This window comes from Musa acuminata, chromosome BXJ3-4, assembly GCF_036884655.1.
Source record: "Musa acuminata AAA Group cultivar baxijiao chromosome BXJ3-4, Cavendish_Baxijiao_AAA, whole genome shotgun sequence".
Classification (NCBI taxonomy): Eukaryota; Viridiplantae; Streptophyta; class Magnoliopsida; order Zingiberales; family Musaceae; genus Musa; species Musa acuminata.
In genome coordinates this window covers 10,560,138-10,585,327 of record NC_088352.1, presented here as the reverse complement: position 1 = coordinate 10,585,327, position 25,190 = coordinate 10,560,138, and the positions used below count along the sequence as shown (strand labels likewise).

Here is a 25,190-nt window from a genome sequence, read left to right as displayed (position 1 = left end):
AAGATTTAGTACTTGCTGCATTAGTAAGATTACTTCTTTATGATTTAAAACTTGAGAAATAATAATATATTTACATATCAAATGTAATATATATATATATATGAATCAATCATCCATTCATTCAATTAATGTCATTAATCCATGTGTTCCTTTAGATATAGAAAATTTGTGAAATTGCTATTGACAATGTTTTAGACTCATCATCCAGTAATTGATATTTTTTATTAAAAAAATGAAAAGAAAAACAAGTAGAATCACTAAAACAATTTGCAGCTCAAAGTGTGCATTTGGAGATCTAACCAACCTTGTGGTTTCAAGAAACATTTTGGATGCAATGAAAGACACCAGAAAGAAAGGCAAGATGGCCAAAGTACAGATAGAAATGGTAAGCATGCACTGTGTCTGTTCATTTAAGGCTCTAATTTAATCTAAAGTAAAGATAGTGTCTCTAGTTTTTTTTTTTTTGTTCATGACACTAATAACCCATCATGAAATGAATCACATCCATTGGGAAAAATTAATGGTGGACAAATTAAATTATTGACCCACCTAAAGCAGACTTCATATTAGTATAATAAAATTATTTTTTTAGAATAAAAACATAAAAAATTATTGACACAAGCTTCATGTTGCAACCTTTTAACTTTTTCTTTGGACCCATCAATAATGCATAATTGGCTATATATATATATTCTACTGTCTCACCAAGTGTTTGTTATATTGCCGACGAGAGCTCCTCTCGCTCCACCGACGCCATTATTATAGTTGTGGCCCTCGCTATAAGACAAAGTCCCGTCATTCTCGCCCAACATTGCTCTCTTTATGCCTGTAGATCCGATGCGCACTTCACTCGACAACGGATGTGCGTGCGCACAGCGAACGCGCCGTGGTGGGTGGCGCAGATGATGGACGCCTCTGTTTCTGGAAGAGCGTATGGTTTGGTTTGGTCGATGGCAGGTCCAAGTAAGACTTCATCTAATGGGTGGGGACTGTTGGCCTTCTTCCTCACACTCTCACTAGTAATGAAAACTAAAAGCTCGCTCCTAGTCTGCATCAAATCTTCTGTTTTGTCTTATCAAGCTGGTGAACTCTGTTTCCCACTGTCATTTTGCACCAAAAACAAGAGAAGCAGTGGTAATTCTCTCTGTGTTTCCCTCCGTCATAATAATATAACACCTGCTTATTGAATTGTTAGGAAAATATTTATGTGTGAGATAACCATATTGTTCTCGATCAAAAAGAGTCGAATGATACATACTGGATTTCGCTCACAATTTAATGGCTTAATAATCATCTGCAAAACAAGAAAAATGATAGTATCAGCATGTTGTGCTGCATGGTCAACTGCTGGAAAGCAAGATCATGCTGATAAAGCTCATGCATATACCCCATGAACCCGAGGCAGCCTCGACAATATGATCACCATAAGCCTTGGATGAGAGGCACAATGCAAATATAACAAACACTTCATTAAGAGAAAACTTAGACTGACAATTAAGTTGATATCAAGACTGTACAATGGTAGATGAGGTGATGGAAACTAGTGTTCTTATGGTTCCAGTTTTATCTCATGCAACTTTGGAACAATACATAGAAATTCCTTTTAAGATATGCAACAGGTATAATGTAAATGTTGATAAATATGTTACAGAATCAGAAGCCCATGTAATCAGTAAACCTTCTTGTGCTTCTGCTGATGAACATCTATGAAAAGATCATGTGTAGTAATAGTTGTCAATTGGTAGCAGTAGTCTCTCTTTTCTTCCTCCTTGGGCTATAACCTACCTTGATCCAGCCTGCTTCATTTGTAGCTCTATCATCTCTCTTGGCTCAGCCCACTTTATTGTGCTATAGACACTAATTATTATCTTTCTATATTTACTAATACTTCATAAATCACTCATGTCTGAGACCACTTAACTCCATGGAAACTAAATTATTTTGCTAATGAGGGAAAAAATCATTTGGTTAATCATGTGTTGGGTGCCTTACAAATCCACAAAACATCTATCATTTGATGGGGTCAATTTCTTTTACCAAAAGATTAGGCCGACTTTACTCGCAATCAAGTAGGAGAACAAACAAGAATTACTGAATTATACCCACTTACTTTCTTTTTTTTCCTCATCTGCTGAACTATACCATTATTCCTTCTTTTGACAAATTTTAGAGAAATTTCTCATCAAATGACAATCACAATATCAAAATTTTCCATTGTCCACTAATACTAATCTCTCATAATATTATTCTCCTTGAATTTTAGCTTTTATATATATATATATATATAATTAATAACTCAGTATAGAAGGTTCTCACCAATACAGAGTCTTCTCTGTCAGTCAAAGTCAGCCCTGAAGTCATGGTTTTCTTTTAGATGCTTGAAAAGGCACTATGAAGGATGAAGATGGCCACCTTTCGTTGACTACCAATATGTCAACACAGGAAGTACCAAGTGTCCAATGCCCACTACAATGCACCTTGGAATGGTTTAGTGGTCACCACTAACATATTGATGGAGCAAGGAATATGATCCAACCAATGGCCACTACATTCATTACCCATGTACACTTGGAAAGAGAGTAATGGTTGCATCTTCCAACCTTCTTTTGGAGTTGCAAGTCAACTGTCTCTTTGGCATCCCATTAAATCTTGCATGGTGGAGGCCATTCCTCCTCATCTTTTCTTTTTCTCACTTGTCCATGCATTTGTTATCAGTCAATGAAATGAGGTATTGATCCAAATGGCCCCTTTCTATCCCCCACTAGAAAAGAAAAAGACAAAATCTGAATAAACCTCAAATCTTTGTTCATGCTTGAAAGTTAATATTTTCGATTACAAACAGCATGGACATCCTTCACAAAAAAAAAAAAACACTAGGAGGATGTTTGGTTGCTCATAATTGGATTGCTTGCAAGTTATTATATAGCAGCTAACTTGAAAACATTTGGTCACCTGAATTAGTCATTTGCAGAGAAAACAAACTTTAGGACAATGGTGGAGTCCTTCTTTTGACCTGAGATATCAGTGTGTTCGAGTTTCTTCGGAAACATCTTCTCTATATAATTATAAATAGCTGAGTTATTTGATCCAGCATTATGGTGTCTTGAGGCAGGTATATTGGAGTGAAGTTTCTTTCTTCTGAGAGGAAAGGTAAGAAATGGTGAAGTTGACTTAGAAATACCTCTCCTGGCTATCTCATTGATGGATATTCTCATCATTTGAATACTTCTCAGTAATTAAAATTCCTATGATCAAAACATGATCCTCTGAACCCCACACAGTTGGCCAAAATGATGCTTCTGCAATTTCTGTAGTTGAATGACCAGCTCAACTTAAAACATCCATGGAAGTTTGACACAGCTTGTTTGCCTTCTTTGACAATGTTGTTTGATACAACAGAGATCTAGCAAAGAGATATTATCTACTTACAAAGTACCACAAACATTTTGAACTAATTTCTTTTAAGAAATGGTATTGATCTTTATTGATCCATCAAAAATTTGATACAGTTTTAAGTGAGGTATTTGAATTTCTCTATAAGATCTACAAAATAAATGAATTGAATACTCATCATCTTTTATATACGTACAAACAGTGATTCTAAGTAATTGGTTTCTTTGTCTAACTTTGTCAGGTTTGTGTGATCGCTGCCGCAGCCTTCTACAGAGATGCTTCTTCCGACTTCGGACTCTGGCATTTTGTGATTCGTGGCGAGGAAAATCTACACATTGTAGCACTTTTTGGTGATAAATTGACTTGTTCTAGAGCACGGAACTGAAGCTCCAAGGGATAGTCCCGCACACACCCGATTCGAGGCCCTGCACCTGTTGTCCACTTGAAAGAGAGCTGCTTCCCCAACTGATATGATTTGATGCCATTCATTGAATTTAACCTTCGGAGTATCAGTTCTGATGGTACAATGGTTTCTTCATCCTCTTCTTGTTCCTCAAGAAAGAGGTTCTTTTTTCGCAAAATGTAGTGTTTATCGGAATTTGATGAATCCTCGGATACTTCATTTTTCCCATCTGAACTAATCCTTTTTGGTTGTCTGATACTGCCTCTATCCTCATCATCCTCATCTTCACTCTCTTCATTGTCTTTAACAACTATCTGCTTGCAGAAATTGTGGAGATTGCAGTGTAGCTGCATGTCAAGTGATTTCTCTGAATTTTCTTTACCCCCTAATTTTGGATTGGCTAGAGAACAACTAATGTTCGTTCCCTCAAATGCCTCAGATGATGAGGTGTCTGCTTCTGTGTTGCTGCTTGTTTTCCCACTGGAAGCATGGGATAAATCTACTCCAATTTCAGGCTTGACAGAGGCATTTCTTTCGGCCAAGTTTAGTTCAGAGCGGTTGTGTCTCAATCTATTGTAGAGTTCATCATCCTCTTCAGTTGGACTTTTCTGTATGCAACAAGACAAAGACAATCAAACCTTTAATGCTTCATTCATCTGGCTCAAGAATATAAATTTATTTTCCTGTTTAGCATATTCACAATTCCTGCATTATGTATTTTGATCATGTGGAATACAATAAGTATATTTTAAACATGTTAAATACATCAGGATAAGTGACTTGCTCACCTTAACATCAGTAAGATCTACATTGTTTTCCTGAAGAAAGCTCATGAATTCCTGGAAGTTCTCTTGTGTTGGGCGATAATGCCCGCTATGAGGCCACACAGCCTGTCAAATCATGTTGGAATTAAGTAACTGAATATAGCTTCCTAGATATCGAAATCATTCTAATTAATTTTTACCTTCAGCGCTCCGTTTTCTACAACCAATCGACCAGCAGCAGAAGTAGCCCCTCCAGCAAGAAAACTAGAGTGCTGAAATGTGCCTTTTTTCTTCTGCAACATCCGAAACGTGATGTTAGTCGATCCATCAAACAACGATACACATATTATGATTTTTACAGGATAAAGAAATTCACCTGACCGACATATAATTTCTTTGATGTGCTTAAGACAAAAATCCACTTGGCACCTTTTGGACAATTAGATGTGTCTAGGAGTTGCCTGCTCTGCCTGTACACGAATTTTCCATCTTCGATTTCAACTTCATAGGCTTCCCTTTCTTTCTGAAAAAGGTGACAATATGTTCGTATACAAATACAACTAATCTTAACAACAATTTTGTGCTGTAGGATTGTCAAAGAAGGTTGCTTACTGGGCCAAGATACTTGATACATTGTTGTTGAAGTTTTGATCGAGAGCACTTCTGTTCAAGGCTGACCTCCTTACCTTCTCCGACATCAAGCCTAACAATTCAAAGTGGTATAGTAAGGCCAATATTATGGTTTTTAAGCCATCAGAAATCACTAAAAAGGTTGAAGCGAACAAAGCTAACCAGTAGAAGAAGGGTTCCATGCTTTCGCATTGAAGCCAACAATCATAGTAGAATTGCAGGTTGTGACCATAACGATGCCGAGGATCAATCTGTCCATATATTACAGCAAAAGAATATCTATAAAATGTCGATAACAAGGAAAGATGCAGAAAAAAAAAAAAAAAACTTGTGTGAACCGAGACTCACTGCCTCTAGCCAGTGCTGCAAAGCAAGTTTCTGAGCTTTCTCATCCTTTGATAAACCCTTTCCAACCTGTAAAACAAGAATGAGACTCCTAATGTTTAACGCTCACAGTAACACAATCTAAATTTATCCGATTCATTATCCATTGAATGCAATCATTAAACAGGGAAATATACCTTTGCGGCCCTGGTTCTCGCCCTGGACCACCGTGAGATTGCTGATTCTGGTTTCTCAATGTCAAAAAAAGACACAGAGCTTCGCTTGAGCAGTGCATAATCTATCAACTTCCACCTAGATCAAACAGAATCTCACATATTAGTTATCTAAAGTATAAGATGATGACAAGTGCTGTCCTTAAAAGAGAGAAAACCATGTAAAGGACATACCAGCGCTGGTCTACAAGGACGGCACAATCTGCGAGCTGTCTTCTTGTCCGAAAGCTTTTGTAGACCTTCTGCAACTTCACCGCGGCTTCATGCTTTGGGCTGTCAGGTTTGATCAAAGTTGACTCTAAGGGCCTCTTCCCCAAAGGACTAAACCTCAAGGTTTTGGGAACATCAGACTTTGTGGATTTATCCGGTGCAAAGGTCGGACTCTCTATTGAGATTTTGGTGTCCGAGTTGAAAGGATCCATTTCCCTTCCATTAAAGCTCAGAGATTCTTTAATTAGAAACTTGCCTGAGCCAAAAGCCTTGAGTTTAGCAGGCTCAGAGTCTCGGCCATTGAAGCTGATGGACCGCAGAGTCGATCTCACATTGTTATCTAAACTGACAGATTGCACAAGGAGAGATTGCAAGCTATCATTTATAGAATCATAGCCAGCTCCAGGGCATGTTAACCCCATGTTGAAAGTAGGTGGAAGAGATTCTATATCACAAATTTCTTCAGAATCAACAAAGTTCTTGACAACAGCAGTGTGATTCAGATCTCAGCCTGCAACGAAAACAATCCATGAGCTTAAACAAGAAGATTTTGGTACCAAACTACAACAATGAAAGATTTTGGCACCAAACTTGTACTGTGAATCCCAAAGCCACGAGCAGTAAGAAAGACTTAAAGAACAAAGACATACTAACTCACCCACATTAATCAAGACGCATTCCAACTCAAACTCGAGAAAATACCACAGAGAATAAAGGCAAAGAACCAGCTCTTTAACCCACTACCGTCCATCTCAAAGCAAGCTAACAATGAAAGGATCAAAACAGAAGCAGGATAAAGTCCTCACCTTGGCCTCCCTTGCCTTCAGCTTCATCCAACAGCTTGTGCAAGAGAGAGAAGGGAATGAATGAGGCAGAGGCAAGGGGGATGGTAGTGGCAGGGAATGAGGAATGGCCGGGAGAAAGAAGATAGTGGTTGGACTTCGTGTTATGCTCCTAAAATAAGGTGATCAAGGGTGTGGTTTTCTCCCTTTTGTATTGGAGCTGATCCAAGATGGTGTTCTTAAATAGGGGGGAGAGAGAGAGAGGTGACGGTGGGAGGACAGTGGAGCAACCCAAAATTTCCAACCACGTGGTCCTCCGAGTCCACCAAGGGAGGCAGTAACGCAGTAGCATGGAACCGAAAAAAGAGCAACCTTTTTTCTGTATTACTCCTTGTCTCCTTTTGCCTTCATATGTATACGTAAAGAGAGAGATCAAGAAAGATTCATACTGCAACTACAACAAGATTGGCGTCCAAATTACTGAAAGATTGGTATTGCAGAAAGAACTTTGGACCCTCTCAGCATCTCTGTGGCTGTAAATAATGCCATATAGCATGTCTTTTGCGATGATCGATTCAACAAAGGAAACAAGCCTCGATCGATTCGGTCATGAAAGAAAAAATATTCTGCACGTCGTTCTAGAAACTATATACTTTTACATCATGATTTTTTAGTGTAATTTACCATATTGCATAGTCTTTACACATTAAGAACACAAGCTCAGTTATTCCTGCCTCAAACTCTGTTCTTTTCTTATCCTCGAGAGTCCCAGTTGGGCGTCTATCATCCTTCTTACTGAAGTAATGGATACAATTTCAACTCTGATCCACACAGTACTATAAAAACTTGTCATTGGCAGTCACTGTTAACTGATGAGGTAGCTGCTACATAAACAGAGCAGAATTAGATCTTGAAGCTGCAATGAAACTTAATCCAATCCAACCCAAAGAAAGCTCAATAGCTTATGTGGCTTGTGGGACAGACAGCTCTGCAGCTCTGTCAGGAACTGCTGCACCAAAAGCAGCTCGATGAGCCTCTCGACTCTTTATTCTGTGTGGTTAGGACACGCACATCAAAGAACTAAACTAGTAAGCAGGTAGCAGGTAGTCCTCAGCCTCTAAAGACTGATTCCAATCGGGTAGGATTGCTTGGTGATCGTCTTTTAGACCTCTTCATGGGACTTGACATGGCTTGCAGGATCTGCATCATGTTTGAATGCACGCATCCGATCGATCGGCCTCACCACTGGCTCGGATGTAAACCTGCAGTCGCTTTGTGACTGAGTGGAGGTCTTCGTCTCGGACAGAAGTCACACACTCAGGGTTGAAGGATTCCTCACAGCGACGCAGTTCTTCATTCTCACCTTCTGACCTTGTCCACTGGGAAACACACCCTCGGTTCACCCACCACCACTAGGTTTGGCATACACTGCCTCCACCGTGACGTCAAGGCTCAGGTGACATGTGGGTTGACATTGATTTGCTTGTGGGGTGAGTAAACGCGTGGAGAGATGAAGCATTTGGACGTCGTCTAATCTTTTCGAGGTGGCCTCGTTTACTGAAGAGGATAAAGGAGGAGAAACTAGTGGTTTTGATTTCCTGCAATTCGTAGCGACTTCATCACTCTTACAATGCGGTCGTCAGTCAATTTGATATTTATTCGAAGTCGAACCTAAAATTCCACAATACTTCTGCATGTCTATCCAAACTCAAGTTGAAGATTGGATGTGACACAGAGAGAGAGAGAGAGAGAGAAGATTTGTAGCAGGATTGCAGACTGGGTTGAACTGAAGACCAACCTTAATACTATTCAACATCTCAACCCTGCTACCTCTACCCAGACATTGAATCCTTCCACTGGCTGAAAAATCTTCAATCCCGAGCTAGAGTTGGGTCATGTCAAAAGCGAGTTTTGACAAGGTCAATGCAATCTCTTCCACATCTGCTTGATGCAGCAGTAAAACTCAAAGAATACTCTTGAATTCAGAGTCAAAACTCATAGCACCAAACATTGTGAGTTGTTGATCATGTCATGCATTCAGGAGTGGCATGAAATGTGAGTATGTGGCCATGGATCCTACCACAACATTGCTAAACTATGTGCACGAATCTGCTGCTTAGCTTAATTAAAGCGCAGCAGCATGCATGCAGGCATGCTGTTCTTTTATTAGTCTGCTTCCCTGCCAACCATTGGATAGCGATCCCAGAATGACCTTAAAAGTGGACAGGAACTGAACCATTTTCCAGCTGGTGGCCAAGAAAACATGCAGTGCCTAATTAAATGCATATTTAATGAGACGTGACAAACTCATCTTAAATCTAATAATAACAACAACAATACTCAGAGAAGGCACTCACCATTCCCAATTCTCCCAAGTTCAACCACCCTGAGAAAACTGTGCATGGATTCAGATTAGCATTCGGCGGTCAACCCACTCGCCACCAGTTCATGAACAGCCAGCTTCGAGCTCGGAGTAGAAAAAGGCATGCACTTTAATTAGGTGATCACAAGACAAGCAGGAAGAGGAGTTTTATACTGCAGCTGCCGGAGTGGAGGGGCCGAGCACACCGTCACGTCCAACTGTCGCGTTGGAACTCCTTGCACCCATGTCCGAAGAAAGTACGCAGGTCCTGAGTTAAAACGAGGCCGTACCACCTCTCGTACTCGCCATGCACGCGCGTGTCAGCACGCAGCTGGCGTCCATGTGGTCGAAGGAAGAAGAAGATGAACCGACGACACTAACCTTCTTGGAGCCAACAAATGCGGACTACCCACGCCGAAAGCTAACCATCGGTTCCTCAGCCATTCGCCTGCAGCCATTAAAAGCAGCAAATAGAATAGGAGAGATTCTCACATTGGTGCGTACTGTTCAAATGGATAGACACCAGATTTGTTTTTGAATAGGCACTGTCAATATGTATATATATATATATATATATATATATATAGAAAGAGAAAGAGAGAGAGAGAGAGAGAGAGAGTTGGTGTCGGTTGGTTTGAAGCTGAAAGAGAGGGAAGAATTCGAAGCAGTAGATAGTTGCAGTCAGCGGATCAGCTGATGCTTGCAGTCACTGTATCTGAACAGGTTGTGCGAAGAGGAAGGGTTATTAACTTGAAACCTGGACACTAAATTCAATAAAGCTAATTAAGATCTCCATGATCTTGGTTTAGGTGGGTTTGGTTGGTTTAGGTTGGATAGTTCAAGCTTCAGTGTACAATGGAGATCTGATATATCACCGTGTTGTGTTTGAATTGTTATGAGAGGTGAAAAGAATAGTTTCTTGCAGTAATTTCGTGATGAGAGAGAGAGAGAGAGAGAGAGAGAGAGAGAGAGAGAGAGAGAGTAGTTGTTGGTACAGTTGATAGCTGTGTGCAGACACATGAATGCTTATGATTAATTATCTCGAAGGAATGAGATGGCTACATGTGTCACATGTACTCCCTTCATAGTAAATCATGGATGATCATTTAAGATGGACCCAACCAAAGGCTGGCTGCATTAAGATCAAAAGATACACATAAGATACGAACATCTGACACAGTTAACACAGTGGTCCAGAGCAACCCTGGATCCTTGTAATCTTTATGTGGTAGCTTCATGGAGTCTCTAGCACCATTTGGGTTAGTTTAGTAGTAGTGGTAGGTTCATTCCTCATTCATGATCTGAGACCTTCATCATCACCCGGTGTCACTGATAAATGAGATGCAGATGGGGACAGGGGTGAAGTCGGCGATGCAGAGAGTCAACAGCAAGTGGCGGTAAGTCCGTTGACACTGTCGTTGTTGATAAAAGAGGAGATCAGCCAACAGATGGATGGATGGATGACTGAGAGATGGACACCGAGAGCATCCCCCAGCTTGGCAACAGGAGAAGAACAGCTGTTCTCGTTCCTTATTTAATTGCATCATATGTTTATTATACTCTCTATCACTCTCACCGAGTCTCCACACAGACGCACACCATGAAAGACGCAAGAAGACCTCCTTCTTCTTCTGCGTCTCTCTCTCAACTGCCATCAACCGACAGGCCTCATCGTCTCTTTTAATTCAAATAAGTCAAGACGCGTCTTCTCAGAAGCTGCGTCATCCTTGGATCTGTCGACAAGGTTCAAAGAAGAGAGAAAGGAAATAGGAAGTATGGGATTGTCGTATGGGATGGAGTGGCAGGTCGCCCGCGCTGTAAAGTCTGCCGTCCACGCCACAAGCATACGGTGAGGGTCAAAGCTACTACGAGTCGGAGGCGCTTTAACAAGGACGGCGAGATGGATACAAGTCAAAAAGCAAGAGGAAACTTGTGCGACGAGGGACTCTCGGTCTGACCCTTTCCTGTTGCTTTGCAGTCAAATATCAGATTCATACCGTAAGAGATCTATCGATTAAAACCTAAACCTGTGGGTGGATCGATTAAAACCTAAAACCTGTGGGAGAATAATAAATTTGACTTTGATTTTCTAATTAGAAGGGAAAAGTTTTCCTCGCGAGATCTATGTTGAGCCTCAAATCTTCAAATAGGAAACAGTGCAAGTCTCACACATTTCATAGCTTTACCAGTTTATTACACATCTCTGCACCTTCACTACTGCTTCGTTTATGTTTCATCTTACCTCCCGATGAATAGTACGAGGCAAAAACTGACTGAAGCAGGCAGGAATTATAATACGGCAGAAGACGAACTCTTTGAGTTTCGTTTGAACGCAAGAATTATTGATCCTTTGAATTGTCGCACACCGACCGATTTCAAATCCAGCATTGGTTAAAAAGATGATAATTCTCAAATGTTGGGTGCTAAGTCGAAGTCAAATGCCGAGTTATGACCAGAAAAAGGTCAGACCGGCTTAAAGCCATGGGAAAGAAACTGGAGTGAGTCAAAAACATATATTAACGCAAAATTGCGTGCAAGACAAGAATGTGAAACAGGAAAAGCTAAACACTTGTAAATTCAATCTAATTGGAGGGATGCATCAAATGTTCAAACCCACACTACCAACGATTGTAGCGAGTCCACTAAACTTCAATCAGGTCCGCAACATTCAGCTAAGGAAACAATCCAAGTGCTGTTCGCCACAGCAGGTGTCCATCTACCAGTTGTAACTAAACTATGCTGCCAGTAACACCGCACATACTACTCGATCTGCTTTACTAGTAGCTCCAAAAGAGACCTTTCTCTGGGCGATGGCTTACTCCGGTAAATCTCCAGGACTCCTACTTCGTGATCTGCTGCCTGGAGGTGAGTGGGAACATGACCTCTCCGGGTTCGGCTTTCCATTGCGGGGTGAAACAGACCTATTGACAGGAAATCACAACTTCAAAGATAACAAGATCTGGAAGACTCGATCCTAACCACCATAAATGATCATGTTACCTTGAATGATGCCTGTGATTTGGCGAAGGAGAATCATAACTATGGCTCTGAGAGCGGAATCTACCACGTGCTGGTCGAGAACATTGCGGTGAGCGAGATCGGGAGTGGGAATAGCGAGGAGACCGCGGGTGTCGAGGTGATCTTCGATGATCACGACCCCTACCAAACAACAAAAAATATTATAATCAGCACTTCAACTGAGTCATTTTGGACAATGTGGATGCCTAATCACACAGCACAGCTTGCCAATTAAACACAAGCAAGCAAGACTAGAAATGATGCAAAGAACATGCGGCGAAGGGATTTAACCTACTGTATAATATTAATAAATTCCAAAAAGTATCAGCACTCAAAACTGGGGAATCGGACGTTAGCACTTCAGAAATCAACCAAAAATGGACTGGATAATTAATCCACCAAAAATTTCAAGTAAAACTTTGAAGGCTGAGATTTAGACTCAACATACCTTCTTTGTCTTGCCCTCATCTCCAAAGGCTTTTTTCTGTTCTCCTCTGCAAATACGACGGTTAATTCTCTGCCAAGAAGAACTTGCCTGTCCATGTGATACTTAGCGTCAGCTGCATCAGCCGGATCGACATATTGGACAAACCCAAACCCTCGTGGCTCTCTGAGAAAACCCACACAGTATTAATAAAATTCTGATGCAGTGATCATATTGTAGGGCAACTGCAATTATGATGACAATCATTAACAATAATTTCTACATCATCACATGCCTGAAAAATATCAAAGGTTCATAAATAAAGAAAATATCTTGGATGCCCAAAAGGCTCCATGCAAATGTTGAAGTTTCAAATAATTCAAGTTAAAGCACGCACTCAGCTGCTGACCTTTCACGTTTATAGATGACTTCAAATCCTTCCAAGACTTGACATCTTCAAAAAGTTAACCTGAAACCCACTTCCTTCCCTCACTAGCCACTATCTTCATTTATTTACATTCTCTTCAACATAACTCTCAAGATTTGACTTGTGTCTTCAGACTCTTAATTCACTGTTGAGCTCAACAGCCTTAATAAAAAATCAACATATAATTAAGAAGGGCATAGAGTACAAAGAATAAAGGTCACCAGAAAAAAGCTTGTGAGCCAATGGTTTATTACATAGGTTGTTGTTATACATTGCTACAGTCATCAAATGTTTACAAAGTTGCTTGATAAAATGGTCAGCAAAAATTCAAATTGCATCAGGATTAGGCTGTTCATCCTCAGACGGTCATCATTTATAATAAACAGAAGACTCAAAAGGTCCCACTTACCCAGTGTAATAATCACGCGGCAGATAGATATCCTTCAGTGGACCAAATTGCCCAAACTGCCTACGGAGGTCCTCAGGTCTGCAAATCATGAAGCACCATTTATTAGACAATACATATCGATCCAATAAAAACGGGTCAAATTCTTACAACAATAGAAGGAAAGAATTCACAAGCACAATATTCTGACTTTTGCTGATTTTATGAGGCATCCAAACATCATCATTTTTTTTCCCCGAATTTACCAGCTCAACTATTTGGAACACCAGAAAAGAAAAAAATTTACATGCACACCTTTAACAGACTACTCTGTGAATCATCAAAAGTCCCAATTTCAAGATGGTAACAACCAAAAATGGAAGATCTAAAAAAAAGAGCCAAATGATAAGACCTCAAGCTAACGCTTTGAAACGATCCTTAATAAAAATGTTGATTAATGCAAAATGCAAACAGAAAATTTTCATCACAGAATTGCTTTCAGATAGACAGAAACGAACCTGAATATAATGGGTAATATATATCAAAAATAAAAAAGACCAGAAAGTAGTGTCATTTGCAGCATGGACCTTTCTTAGCATCAAGTAATCAATTGTGAACAACAAACCTGCAGTCACGGCGAAGATTCCTAACTAGAAGGCTGGTTGGGAGATCTCTACCACGCCCACCATAGCGACCTCTAGGGCTCGGACTACGTCCTCTTCTCTCATAACCCCTTGGTGGTGACGGACTGCAACTGTAGCTTCTGCCTCTCATCCTATTCAACTGAATCCAGTATACAAATAGATCATGAGAAATAATTTAAGAATAAGGCCTAAAAATTGTTGTGCAAATTGATAATTTTGAGAACTTGCTAAATGAAGTCAACAGGGAATCAAGAGATGACCCCTGAAACAAACATATTATATGCATAGGGAAAAAGCTTAACAAATCTGGCTGTAGGTTATCATAAACAAACACAACTAAGTAATAATATTTTAGTCAAATGAATTTTGCTTAAAAAAAGCTAATTTAAGAATTCCTTTTCATCTAAACAAATCTTCTGTTTGCTTAAGCAAATCACAGAGTTAAAATGATGTCCGAACATAATCAGTAATATCTGGTCCAACATATCAATGAACCATAACCCACTAGCAGTGGTTATATAAATAAAGATATAAGCTATTGCAGTTGCCGAACATCCTGCAAAAGGCAATCTGCTACAGAAAAGTGACAAAAATACTGACTACAGCGAGGAACCAAATCATGGGCCGAAATGACCCAACCAAACCCATTGCGGTGTAGGCCACATCTATTCATGCCATCTATGGATCTTAATTCTCTGCCATGAAACAAGTAGAAGATGCACCTCGCTAGTTTGTTTTTGACCCAAGAACACATTTTGATATCACGTAACGTAACCATGTAATTTGTTAGTCGCTCATTATCATGTTATAGAAACAATCTGCCAGATGCCAAAGAAAACCAAAAAAAAAGGGGGACAAAAGTGAAAGGAAGGAAAATGTCATTGATCATACTGAACGCTATATAAAAGATAATTCACTATATAAAATCAATTTAAACAAAATAGTTCTTCGAGAGAACATTCAGCATGTCAATGTGCAAGCAAATAGAAATTTAATAAACAACCAAAATCATAGTTAGGTTAAATTTCTTCCCCTGTTACTTAACTATGCTAACATGGAAACACAAAACCCGTCTAGTACATGCCTCCAGAAGATTCCTAAAACAGCACGACGAAATCCGGATTTTGCTCCCAAGTAGTTGTACTATATGCTAATGCACGTTAAAGAACACATATGTAATTAACAGATACTCTTCGTGGACTTGGCTAAATCAAAAACATGAAATATTTCTAGGTTAAGAATCTAGGGCTCCAAACGCCCTACGTGATTGAACATGGGTAACTACAAACTGCATCCAACATCAAAAAGTCTGCACGATCTCCCGTTCAAACGATCCAAATATTTCAAGAACCTCTCATGTGTATCTAAAACCATAAATCAAGCAGCTCTAAAACCAATAACCAATTAACAAGCGCTGAAACAAGGGGATCCGAGCATACCGGAACGAAACAAAAGAATCAGAGAATCAGAGAACCAGAGGTGGAAGAAGACGATAGACGATCGACACCAAGAAGAACCCTAGCGACGGCGGCGCGTCTTCGATGGGCGCCTCACCCCTTTTCGATATTATTTATAGTGTGTACTCGGTTCCTTCTCCAGAAGATTCCTTCGTTCGTGCGGAGTGCGGAGTCCTTTGCTCGTGTGGAGTCATTAATAATATATTTATTTTTTTGAACAAAATAAAATTGTTAATGAATAAATAAATCGCGATTTTTCAAAAAAAAAGTCTGCTATTCATAATTTTTTCAGAGAATTTTACTTTAAAAAATCATTTAAAAAATTATTTTACTATTTTTTTTCTCGTCAAACCCATTATAATGTTAGAGCTATTGCCCACAACCCTCGAGCGGGTAGCCTATAACCCCCTTTTAGTATATAAGGTCATCCTTTGTGTCTATAATAAGACTAGTCGTCCCTCTTCACTATAATCCTCGCGCGAAGGTTAATCATCTCTTGCTAAGTTTCGATGAGAGTAACGATAGAAACTATGGACGGCAAGCTAGGTAAAGGGGAGACGGAGGACGCAACCGACATAGATGCAAATTGAATATAAAAAAATAATTATTTAGGAAAATTTCGAGCGTGACGTCGGAAATTCCAAAAAGAAAAAGTTTTTTTTCCCAAGTATTCGTCCCAAATAAAATTGTTACCTTATTTTGCGATGGAACCAAATTATGGGCCGAAACGGCCCAACCCAACCCAGTAACGGTGTAGGCCACATCTATTTGTTTGCCTACGGATTGATTCCCTTTGCTGCTTCGTTGGCTCGCATAGAAGGGAGAAAGGGAGCAAAGATGGAGACCATCGTGGCCGTCTCGTCTTCTGCTTCGCCTTCCGACAAGCTCATATCCTCCGCCTCCTCTCTATTCCCGCATGGGTTTCTCTTCCCCTCCTCGTCTCCCCGCCGGCTCGCGGTGGCCCCGCCGAGGAGGCAAACTCGCCCCCCCCTTCGAGCCGCCGCCGCTTTGGGCCGCCGGCGGACCCTGTCGGAGGGGTGGGATCTCTCGGGTTCGGTACCGGGGGCTTTTCGGATGCCGCGTTTCGAGGAGATGGATACCACCAACACGCTCCTCCGGCAGCGCATCGTCTTCTTGGGCTCCCAGGTTCTCCGTTTCTCTCTTATTTCATCTGATTCTGTAATATCTTTCTTCCAAGTAGCTCGTTAAGCGCAGCTGAAGTCCCTTTTTTTTGTATTATTTGAACAATCAGAGAGAAAATTGACTTCTTTTTCTGTTATTGTGCATATTTCGTTTCGTATGGCAAGTTTTGTGAGCAATTCTGTTCGTTACTCTCTACCCTAGTCTTTTAGCTTGTGTAATTTGGTAGTGATTATGGCTAAATTTCCAGCTCAGTGTTCTGCTTCCTCACTTTTATCATTTGGATTTATTCGTATTGTGCGAAATACTTTGGAAGATTAAGCTTGTTGATGTTGGCTCGAGAAACGGGACCGGAGATCGATACATGTACACCTAAATAATGTGTGAGTGCGAATATGAGCAAGAGCAATTGGGTCACTGATCTAGTAGGACGAATTACTCTATTGTTGCATGCAGATAGATACTAGGGCTGGTATGAATTTGGTTCATTTGGATAGCTTTTTTTCAATGGAGGAAATCGTGAAGTGGAATTCCCTGTTTGAGTTTAACCACACAGCAATAATGTTTGCACCTTTGCATTTAGACTATATGAGAATTGATTGAATAAGTTTATGCCACCTTCTTGTAAGCAAATGATGAAACATATCTAGAGAAGGCAGAGAAACTGTCGAAACATGACTCTCATGGACTGCATGGGTGACAGTTAAATAAAAGCAAAGTAATGTGCAAAAAATTTATCCTGACACACGAGAACCACTTCATCAGAATTAATTAGATGTAGCACATAATTAACTAGGACAGGAATTTTGATGTCTCAATGAAAAAGATCCTTACCTAAAAGGACACAAGGAGACATTTTCTTGAACAGGAACTGTTGAAAGTGAAAAAGACTGGAATGAAGTGGCTAAAGTGTTAATCTCTTCCTAATGACAAAGCTCATTCTTTCAATCACAAAAGGATCAATCAACCACGTTTCTACATTCTTCAACTGAGATCATATTCCAAAATAACTTTTAGACAGGCAAAGCAACATTGTGCATTTAAAAATAAGGAGTGTGTGTAGGTTGGATCATAAGGAGAAGAACTCATAAAAGTGCAAGAGGAAAGAGGGAGAGCAGGGGAAGGCCTAGCTTAGCAGGTCAAGTCTCGGCTCAGCAGACTCAGCCAATCATTAGTATTAATGCTTAAGGGTGGGATTGTCTTATTGCCTTTTAATGATAAAGTTTCAGTAGACAAGTATGGCGAGTTGTCTAGAGGACATTAATTTAGGAATTTATTTTGAAAATGTTGTTGTTTCCATTTCTCATTCATGTTGGATACATTTGGACACAGTGGATACATTAAAACATACTAAGGCACGTATCACCTAGGCTTATGTTAACTTATTATATGTACATGACAATTTGATGTGAGTAGTCACTGGTCTCCTTTTAGTTTCGCACATCGGTTTTAAGTTTTTTTTTTCTTCTGATTGTTTTATTTATATGGATAAAAGTCAAGCTTCTTATAAGCAATGATCATAGATTATCTCTGTACAGAATATCTTTTGATTTTGTAAAATTATAAGAAATATATTGAACACATTGATTACAGTGTCTATGTTGTCGTATTCATAATGTATAGTTTATGTATCCATGCTTTATAGTCTATAACAAGATGATATTTTGGAAAGCAATGATTGAATTATCATTTTTAAACTGGTACACATGGATAGGGCTTAGTTTTAAGTCAATTTTCAGCTTCTGTCAAATTAATAAACATGCTATTACTACATAGAGTATGAAATATAGATTCAGTATTTCTTTTAGCTTTTCAGAAGATGTAGGACGAGAACACTGGTTTAATTATGTTGTTGTTTGTGAGTTTTGAATATTATATTCCATCTGCAATTATGAGATATCAGAATGATTATGACCTGTTGCTTGTTGCTTATTAATTTCGCATTTTCTTGATCATTTTTTTGTGCAATCACTAGGTGGATACCATGACTGCTGATTTGATTATCAGCCAGCTCTTACTTCTGGATGCAGAAGACCAAAAAAAGGAGATTAAATTGTTCATAAATTCACCCGGGGGTTCTGTGACAGCTGGTATCTATGTTTGAAATATGCCTTTCATTCATTTTGGTTATTGTCAACTGGACCGGATAATTTTTCTATCAACTTGCAATATCAGCATAAAATTTTTTGGGTTATTTGTGGTGTTGCATACAAGCGGACAACTTTTTTAATCGCTTGGATTATTAAATTTTATCTCTGAAAGAAATCTTGGATGATTGATGGCCTCTTGGGATTGACAAGTATCTTATATCCTAAATATCTATTACGCGGAACCACTTATTAGCTCATTAAATTGTGTTTTTTATTGCTATCCTGATTCTGGTTAGAGGCATGACATGGAAGAACCGCAACAAATTGATGAAATATGCATCTTCTCTGTTTTAATAACTTTTCTGTTTGTTACTTTCCGATTGGAAGTGTGGATTTTACTAAGAACACTCTAGGATCTCATTCTTTTATAGAAAACTAATTGGTAATCATTTGCAGGAATGGGAATATATGATGCTATGAAATTGTGCAAGGCTGATGTTTCCACCATTTGCTTGGGTCTTGCGGCATCTATGGGAGCATTTCTGCTAGCGGCTGGAACAAAAGGAAAAAGATTTTGCATGCCAAATGCTAGAGTCATGATCCATCAACCGCTGGGAACAGCTGGAGGCAAAGTGAGAAATTACTGTTTCTTTTTTAATTTTAAATGTTTTTTTTTTTTTTGAAAGAAAATTTAAGAGAATTTTTGGCTTGATTTGTGCCCTGATCTTCTTATATTGACACTGCTCAAGATTAATTATCCATATTTCATAGGTTGAATATATATTAATTTTAGATAAAACTGTAAATTATAAATAGAAATTTGAATTTTCTTAATTTAACTGAGGATTTTGCTTTGTGCATAGCTTAATAGAGGGAAAAGATCTATGTAGAGTAGCCCAAATAGTTGGGACATTATGGTTTGTTCTTTTGTATGTGTAGATTGCATGTTATATACAATTTTAGTACACAAAAATACATGCTGGCCCTACTTTAAAGCTTTGTTGTTCTCGTAAATGCTAGTGCTTTCATCTACAGCAGGCTAGTATCTTGGTGTTTTGCTTCATTATACCTCCTTTCATTGTGTTAAATGTTGATAGTGCCGTCACGTACATGTTGATGCTTTAAATGCAACTCACTGTGGCACAAGCACAGAGATATATGGTTACAAGTACAGGAAGTAGTCTGAATGAGTATATCTTTTAGGGACCTGTCTGCACAGTAAAACTGTGTCCCCTTCAGAAATTTGCTTAAAGAAGGGACAAAAAGTAGTATGTCTTCAGCAGGTGAATGAAACCCAGAGTGAATTATGCAGAGACAGTGATCTCATTATGAAATGTGATATTAGAGATTATCAGTGTGGAAACAGTATTATGGATTATATGGAAATTTGAAAGATCCTAAATCTAAAGGATCTCAGTTTATAAATTGGTTATGAATAATTTATTACAAAATAGGCAAGAATTATCTTAGGTGCAGCGTTGGTTGTTGGCAATATTTTTCTGCAGAACATCAAGAAATTTAAGAGTACAAAAGGTTTAGTATACTAATGCGCATTCAAGGATGTATGAACTGTGATATACAAGAGCTACACATCACTGACCTATAAATTATGTTAAGTTTTGACTTGGAATGTTTTGATGTTTGTATATTCCTATGTAATTTAATCATAAAGCAGTTCAGGGGGTTTATATCCTTTTAGACATGTAAATCAATTTAATGCTCTTGCAACTAGAACTCGATAGTATTTAGTTTCTGAAAACTAAAATTACATTGAAATGGCATGCTGCTGAGTCTCATCCCATTATCATTGCATAACTCCTTATAGCAGAAACATGATTTTTCTTTCCATGACCCGAGTGAAGAGGACTCCCAGTATCTTTTTATAAAGTTCAGCTATAATCGGTCATCTTAGGGATTGATTCTCTCTACTTGAATCATAATATAGTTTATTCCACTGGACTGCAAGTTATGTTGTGCCACTAAGATGAAACAAGAATCTTATGCTTTCCTCTTTCTCTAAACTACCCTCTTGAGAAATTGATCCAATTAATACTAGCAGGTTTTCTATTGGAACGCCAGGTTTCACTATAACTTTGGAAAAGCTATTCAGTTGAATATAAGTTTAATTTCCTGATTTCAGTTCTTTATCGGCCTCATTGTGGTCCAGAATCACAAGCAATCCAAATTCATGATCACATATTGTCCACTATCTACCTTGGGACGAAACTGAAGAAATATGCACTCATGATCTTTATTGACATTAATAAGCCTCATCATAGGGTGATCAGCATCCAGAATCACAAGCAATCCAAATTCAATTATCAAATCTCTTCCACTATCCACCCTGGGAAGAAAAGAAGCATACACTCAATACTCTTTATTGACATTAGTAAGCTTCATATGGTGATCAGTGATCCTTCACTTTTGGTGAACTTAGTTTTCCTTTAGTAGTTTACCACCTAAAGGTAAACCTTTTTCACATTAAGTACAAAGGTTTTCTCAATTGTTTCTTTTTCTCTTTCCTCTATGCTAGGCAACAGAGATGGGGTTGCAGATTAAGGAGATGGTGTACCATAAAATAAAGATGAACAAGATATTATCGAGAATTACTGGAAAACCTGAACAGCAGGTGAGCAACCAGGATAAGAAGCATTGATTTGTATAGCTTTTACTGTATTCTTGTTGCAGAGCTGAATTATCCTGATGCTTGCAGATTGAACTTGATACTGACCGTGACAACTTCATGAATCCCTGGGAAGCGAAGGAATATGGATTGGTAGACGCCGTCATAGATGATGGAAAACCGGGCCTAGTTGCACCAATTGCGGAGGCTACACCTCCACCGAAAACCCGTGTGTGGGACTTGTGGAAAGTTGATGGTAGTAGAAAAGCCAGGCAGAACCTACCTTCAGAGGAGAAACTCTCACAAAATGGGTATAAAGTCGACAGCAATGGTGATGAGGATAGAGGCAAAGAACAACCAAAGGAGGAACCAACAACCGTATGAAGCAAATTAAGAGAACTCCACTGACTCGTCGGCCTACAAAGAAATCACGGAGATCACCGAAGTTCTGGGGCTTGGGTACTTGCAAAGTGAAGGTGGCATCCTATTTCAAACTTCTAGTTAGTAGATTGTTGTGACATCACTGTGCTGCTTTTGTCAAGTTCATACTAAGACAGCAAGAGTTGTTTTGGCTGTCATGACTTGATTCCTCACTAATAGTTCTCTTCTTTCACCAGTTTGGTCATGCTTTTAATCATTGCATCTATAGCTCAAGAAATTATCTGTTGGAATTGATAAATATTTTTAGATTTTTGAAATCAATAATACAAGGGCTCTTGTTGAAGGAAAAAAAAATCTTAAAAATTAAGACTTAATTTTTTATAAATATTTTATATATTTTTAAGTTTTGATAGGAAAAAAAATTATTAGAAATATTTTATATGTCCTACAATATTTCTATAATGTGAGAAAAAAAACATGAATTTTTGGAGTCTACATAAGAGGTGTATTAAAGTTTGCGTGAGTTATAAATTGATTTCATACGATGATGAATTTAATTTTTTTTTATAAATATAAGGCATGTCGAATCACTCACCTAACAACCTTACCTTAATTAATTGACACAAATAATTATTCTTGCAAACAGAAATTATATGTTGAAGAGTTATCCTCATATGACTCCAAGCCTTCGGCAAAGCAGGTGATGCCAATCAATTTTGGCATGCAATTGTAAGCTTAGACATATACTAACATCAACAATATCCAATGGTCATACCATATTAATGAATTATTTCGTTCATTACAATATATATTTTTTTTGTATCGCTAAACACTCGGATGACAAAAGAGACTGTTGATGTAATATCCAACTCTGATATTAAAGAGTTCATGTAACCTATTTTTTTTTCTGAATATTACCACTTGTGAAGATAATAATAATCACATGTTCATCTTTTTTTCTAATAAATACTTTATTTTACTTTAATAAAAGTTAGCAAACAGATTTGCTGATTGCAAAATTCACATACACAATGAAAAAATAACATAAAAATCACGTGTATTGGTAAGTTTTAGAGGACAACAGAAGTATCAACCAAATATTATGTCACCTCTCTCTCAGACCCAACTCAGTTGATGAAGTATAGTTTTCGTAGACCATGAAACACTGCCGAGAAATTTTGGTCCCATCTCACCAACCTCAATAAATCATATTTTTAATGCTGCCGATTGTATTATAGAAGCCATTTATCTTCACAGAGTCCATTCCAGATTCTATCATTGTTGTCCAAGGACAAGAGATGAAAGCAACAAGCAATTCCGGAACATCCTCTACTTCAAGATAAGCATATGCAAGTGGAGGGCATAACTTCATCTGCTTGTCTTGTAGATTCCGTCTGTATTTATCGGAACATTAAAACAATAGATCGAGGCTGCCGTGATTATCCAATTAAAATACAAATGGTGGACCCATTCACAGTCGAAGCTTTAATAGAAGACGAAGGACACTGAAGATGATCTCAACTATGGAGGCTCCACATCGTTGATGACCAACGACTCGCACACCATTGGCGCAGCAACTCATGACATGCTTCATTATCTTTCTTCAGAACCTGATTAATTAATCTCTGAAAACAAAATAAGATAAGAATCATGTCATCAGATAACATAGTGTTGGGCAGTTGGAAGAGAGCATGTGTAGATCCTGAGATTACTTTACAGAGTGATTCTGATGTCATTTCTGTAGTCGATCTGCACCAAAACATGCATTGAATCCTGCAAAAGCTGTATAATAAATCCTTATGATAGACACACACAATGAAAGATTTTACACTGCTGCTGTTATTTAAGATGTAATGATATCCGGTATATTGCCAAAGAATAACACGATCCAAATAAAGTAGGCAGAAAACCCCTTTATATGATGCAAACCCTCATCAAAATCTTGGCAATAATCAAGAAAGAAGCAGACTGAGAGAGAGAGAGAGAGAGAGAGAGGGTTGTGATTCTGAAACAAGACATAGAAATGAAAACAAGAACAGAAAGTTGGAATAAACAGATGTAGAGCTCCCTTCAATCCAAATAAAGGTCAGGCTGGGTTGATGCAGCTCCTGAGTTATGCAAACCACAAGCCTATCCCAAAACATTCACCATCTTTGTCATCAACTATAGCAAAGAAAACATGGAATAGGGCAGTGGAATCCATAAACCAGCAGCTCAATCCACCCAACCAAGACCCTCCTTTGGACTTCAAGGAGCTCCACCTCGAACCCAAAAAATCCCTCCAAATCTCTAAGCTGAACTACTCGTAAACTGAGACAAAACAGCAACACAAAAGAAACAAGAAACACACTCAGAATCCATGCACATCCATATGCATCCACAACATATGAGAACAACAAGCGTTCGAGTATTCAATATGTACGAGCAGATGAAGAGACCAAGGGGAAGGAAAAGCATATGTCGATCGAATGAGGTGGGCAACAAAGCGTCCCCATCACATCTCCCTTCCTCTTCTTCTTCTTCTTCTTCCTCCACAAACCGCTCCATATTAATAACAGCAGGCTCAAATCTTGAAAGGCCATCTTGGGAAGCGGGTTGCATAGATGCGTCTGACCCCATTCACATGTCCTGATAGCACGCTTTTTCGTGTTCCCTCCGATCTTTCTACCATGTCCGCCCGTAAACAAACAAAGTGGGTGATAAGACAGGGGTAGCTGCAAATAGAGGTTGACTAGTATTGGCCATATGAATTATTGGGGGAGCTATTCAGTCATGCATGAAGATGATAATACAGTCGTGGATTACACAAAGCCAAAAACCATGGATAAATATCAAGGAATACTTCTTACAGAGACTACATTTCTATCCAACCTTCCACAGCCCTACTGTTTCTCCGTGAGTTCATTCTCTCCGTATATCATGTATACATGTATACGGACCGTATTTAAGTAGAGAAACGTGGGATGCACGCAGCAGCAGAACGTATTGGGACTTGAGCCTAAAGTGGGAAACAGAGCGGGAAGCGTGCCATGAGTGCAATCTGAAGACACGGAAGAAAGAGAAGAAGAAAAAGTAAAGACAACTGATGGCGACAGCACCGGGACAGAAGGAAAAATAGTAATCGAGCGCATTAAGATCGTATTGGATGATTATTTTTAGATTGAACGGCACGGATGACGCGATGCCATATTTGAACGGCAGATATGTGGTCGCATAGAACTACTGTGAGTGCACTTTGGTGCGCCAGTGCGCAGCGAATCTAGCGTTAGATACTCGGAGCAGACGACCGGTCAACGCGGGACCCACGTTGTTCGTCGGTTCCGGCCGGTCCAGCGGGCCGGTCCGGTTCGGTCATCGAACCGGTTAATTGATTGCAACTGATGCGTTGCTTAGGATGTGAATTAGGGTCATTTTTGGTTGATTCTTTCTCTTTCAGATCTGAAATCTTCGATCGATATCATTTCCATTTCCATAAATTAATGATCAAGAATTTATTTTTT

General features: G+C 39.0%; 3 protein-coding genes and 1 long non-coding RNA gene across 4 annotated transcripts; 1 reads left to right on the top strand and 3 right to left on the bottom strand.

The window, feature by feature from the left end:
• Positions 1-3,475: 3,475 nt before the first annotated feature.
• LOC135636181 (IQ domain-containing protein IQM2-like) lies at positions 3,476-6,936 on the bottom strand. Its single transcript, XM_065147794.1, has 10 exons — positions 6,764-6,936; positions 5,922-6,468; positions 5,712-5,826; positions 5,539-5,604; positions 5,353-5,441; positions 5,173-5,263; positions 4,937-5,083; positions 4,761-4,853; positions 4,585-4,686; positions 3,476-4,404 (listed from the first exon to the last, which is right to left on the bottom strand). Exons 2-10 carry the CDS (start codon positions 6,377-6,379, stop codon positions 3,661-3,663), a joined length of 1,905 nt encoding a protein of 634 aa, XP_065003866.1. The 5' UTR covers positions 6,380-6,468; positions 6,764-6,936; the 3' UTR covers positions 3,476-3,660.
• A 4,664-nt stretch (positions 6,937-11,600) lies between these two features.
• Positions 11,601-15,577, bottom strand: LOC103981362 (serine/arginine-rich SC35-like splicing factor SCL33). The gene is made up of 6 exons (XM_009398076.3): positions 15,439-15,577; positions 13,981-14,138; positions 13,380-13,457; positions 12,568-12,729; positions 12,102-12,260; positions 11,601-12,022 (listed from the first exon to the last, which is right to left on the bottom strand). The coding sequence occupies exons 2-6, from the start codon at positions 14,127-14,129 to the stop codon at positions 11,917-11,919; spliced, it is 654 nt and encodes a 217-aa protein (XP_009396351.2). The 5' UTR covers positions 14,130-14,138; positions 15,439-15,577; the 3' UTR covers positions 11,601-11,916.
• Positions 15,578-16,257: 680 nt separating this feature from the next.
• LOC135636532 (ATP-dependent Clp protease proteolytic subunit 3, chloroplastic-like) lies at positions 16,258-21,925 on the top strand. Its single transcript, XM_065148252.1, has 5 exons — positions 16,258-16,602; positions 18,572-18,686; positions 19,143-19,318; positions 21,220-21,315; positions 21,400-21,925. Exons 1-5 carry the CDS (start codon positions 16,294-16,296, stop codon positions 21,691-21,693), a joined length of 990 nt encoding a protein of 329 aa, XP_065004324.1. The 5' UTR covers positions 16,258-16,293; the 3' UTR covers positions 21,694-21,925.
• Positions 21,926-22,730: 805 nt separating this feature from the next.
• LOC135635278 (uncharacterized) lies at positions 22,731-24,692 on the bottom strand. Its single transcript, XR_010495587.1, has 2 exons — positions 23,403-24,692; positions 22,731-23,315 (listed from the first exon to the last, which is right to left on the bottom strand). It is a non-coding gene; the product is annotated as an uncharacterized LOC135635278 (long non-coding RNA).
• Positions 24,693-25,190: the final 498 nt, after the last annotated feature.

What these genes read in the sequence shown, in the direction of transcription:
- LOC103981362 (XM_009398076.3), bottom strand. Translation starts at nt 14,129, where the DNA reads ATGAGAGGCAGAAGCTACAGTTGCAGTCCGTCACCACCAAGGGGTTAT. An exon ending in AATCTTCGCCGTGACTGCAG is followed by an intron (nt 13,458 to 13,980) that starts GTTTGTTGTTCA and finishes CATGATTTGCAG; the next exon opens with ACCTGAGGACCTCCGTAGGC. An exon ending in AATCACAGGCATCATTCAAG is followed by an intron (nt 12,023 to 12,101) that starts GTAACATGATCA and finishes TCCTGTCAATAG; the next exon opens with GTCTGTTTCACCCCGCAATG.
- LOC135636532 (XM_065148252.1), top strand. Translation starts at nt 16,294, where the DNA reads ATGGAGACCATCGTGGCCGTCTCGTCTTCTGCTTCGCCTTCCGACAAG. An exon ending in TCGTCTTCTTGGGCTCCCAG is followed by an intron (nt 16,603 to 18,571) that starts GTTCTCCGTTTC and finishes TGCAATCACTAG; the next exon opens with GTGGATACCATGACTGCTGA. An exon ending in TGGGAACAGCTGGAGGCAAA is followed by an intron (nt 19,319 to 21,219) that starts GTGAGAAATTAC and finishes CCTCTATGCTAG; the next exon opens with GCAACAGAGATGGGGTTGCA.
- LOC135636181 (XM_065147794.1), bottom strand. Translation starts at nt 6,379, where the DNA reads ATGGGGTTAACATGCCCTGGAGCTGGCTATGATTCTATAAATGATAGC. An exon ending in GTATCAAGTATCTTGGCCCA is followed by an intron (nt 5,084 to 5,172) that starts GTAAGCAACCTT and finishes CACCTTTTTCAG; the next exon opens with AAAGAAAGGGAAGCCTATGA. An exon ending in TAGATCTTACTGATGTTAAG is followed by an intron (nt 4,405 to 4,584) that starts GTGAGCAAGTCA and finishes TGTTGCATACAG; the next exon opens with AAAAGTCCAACTGAAGAGGA.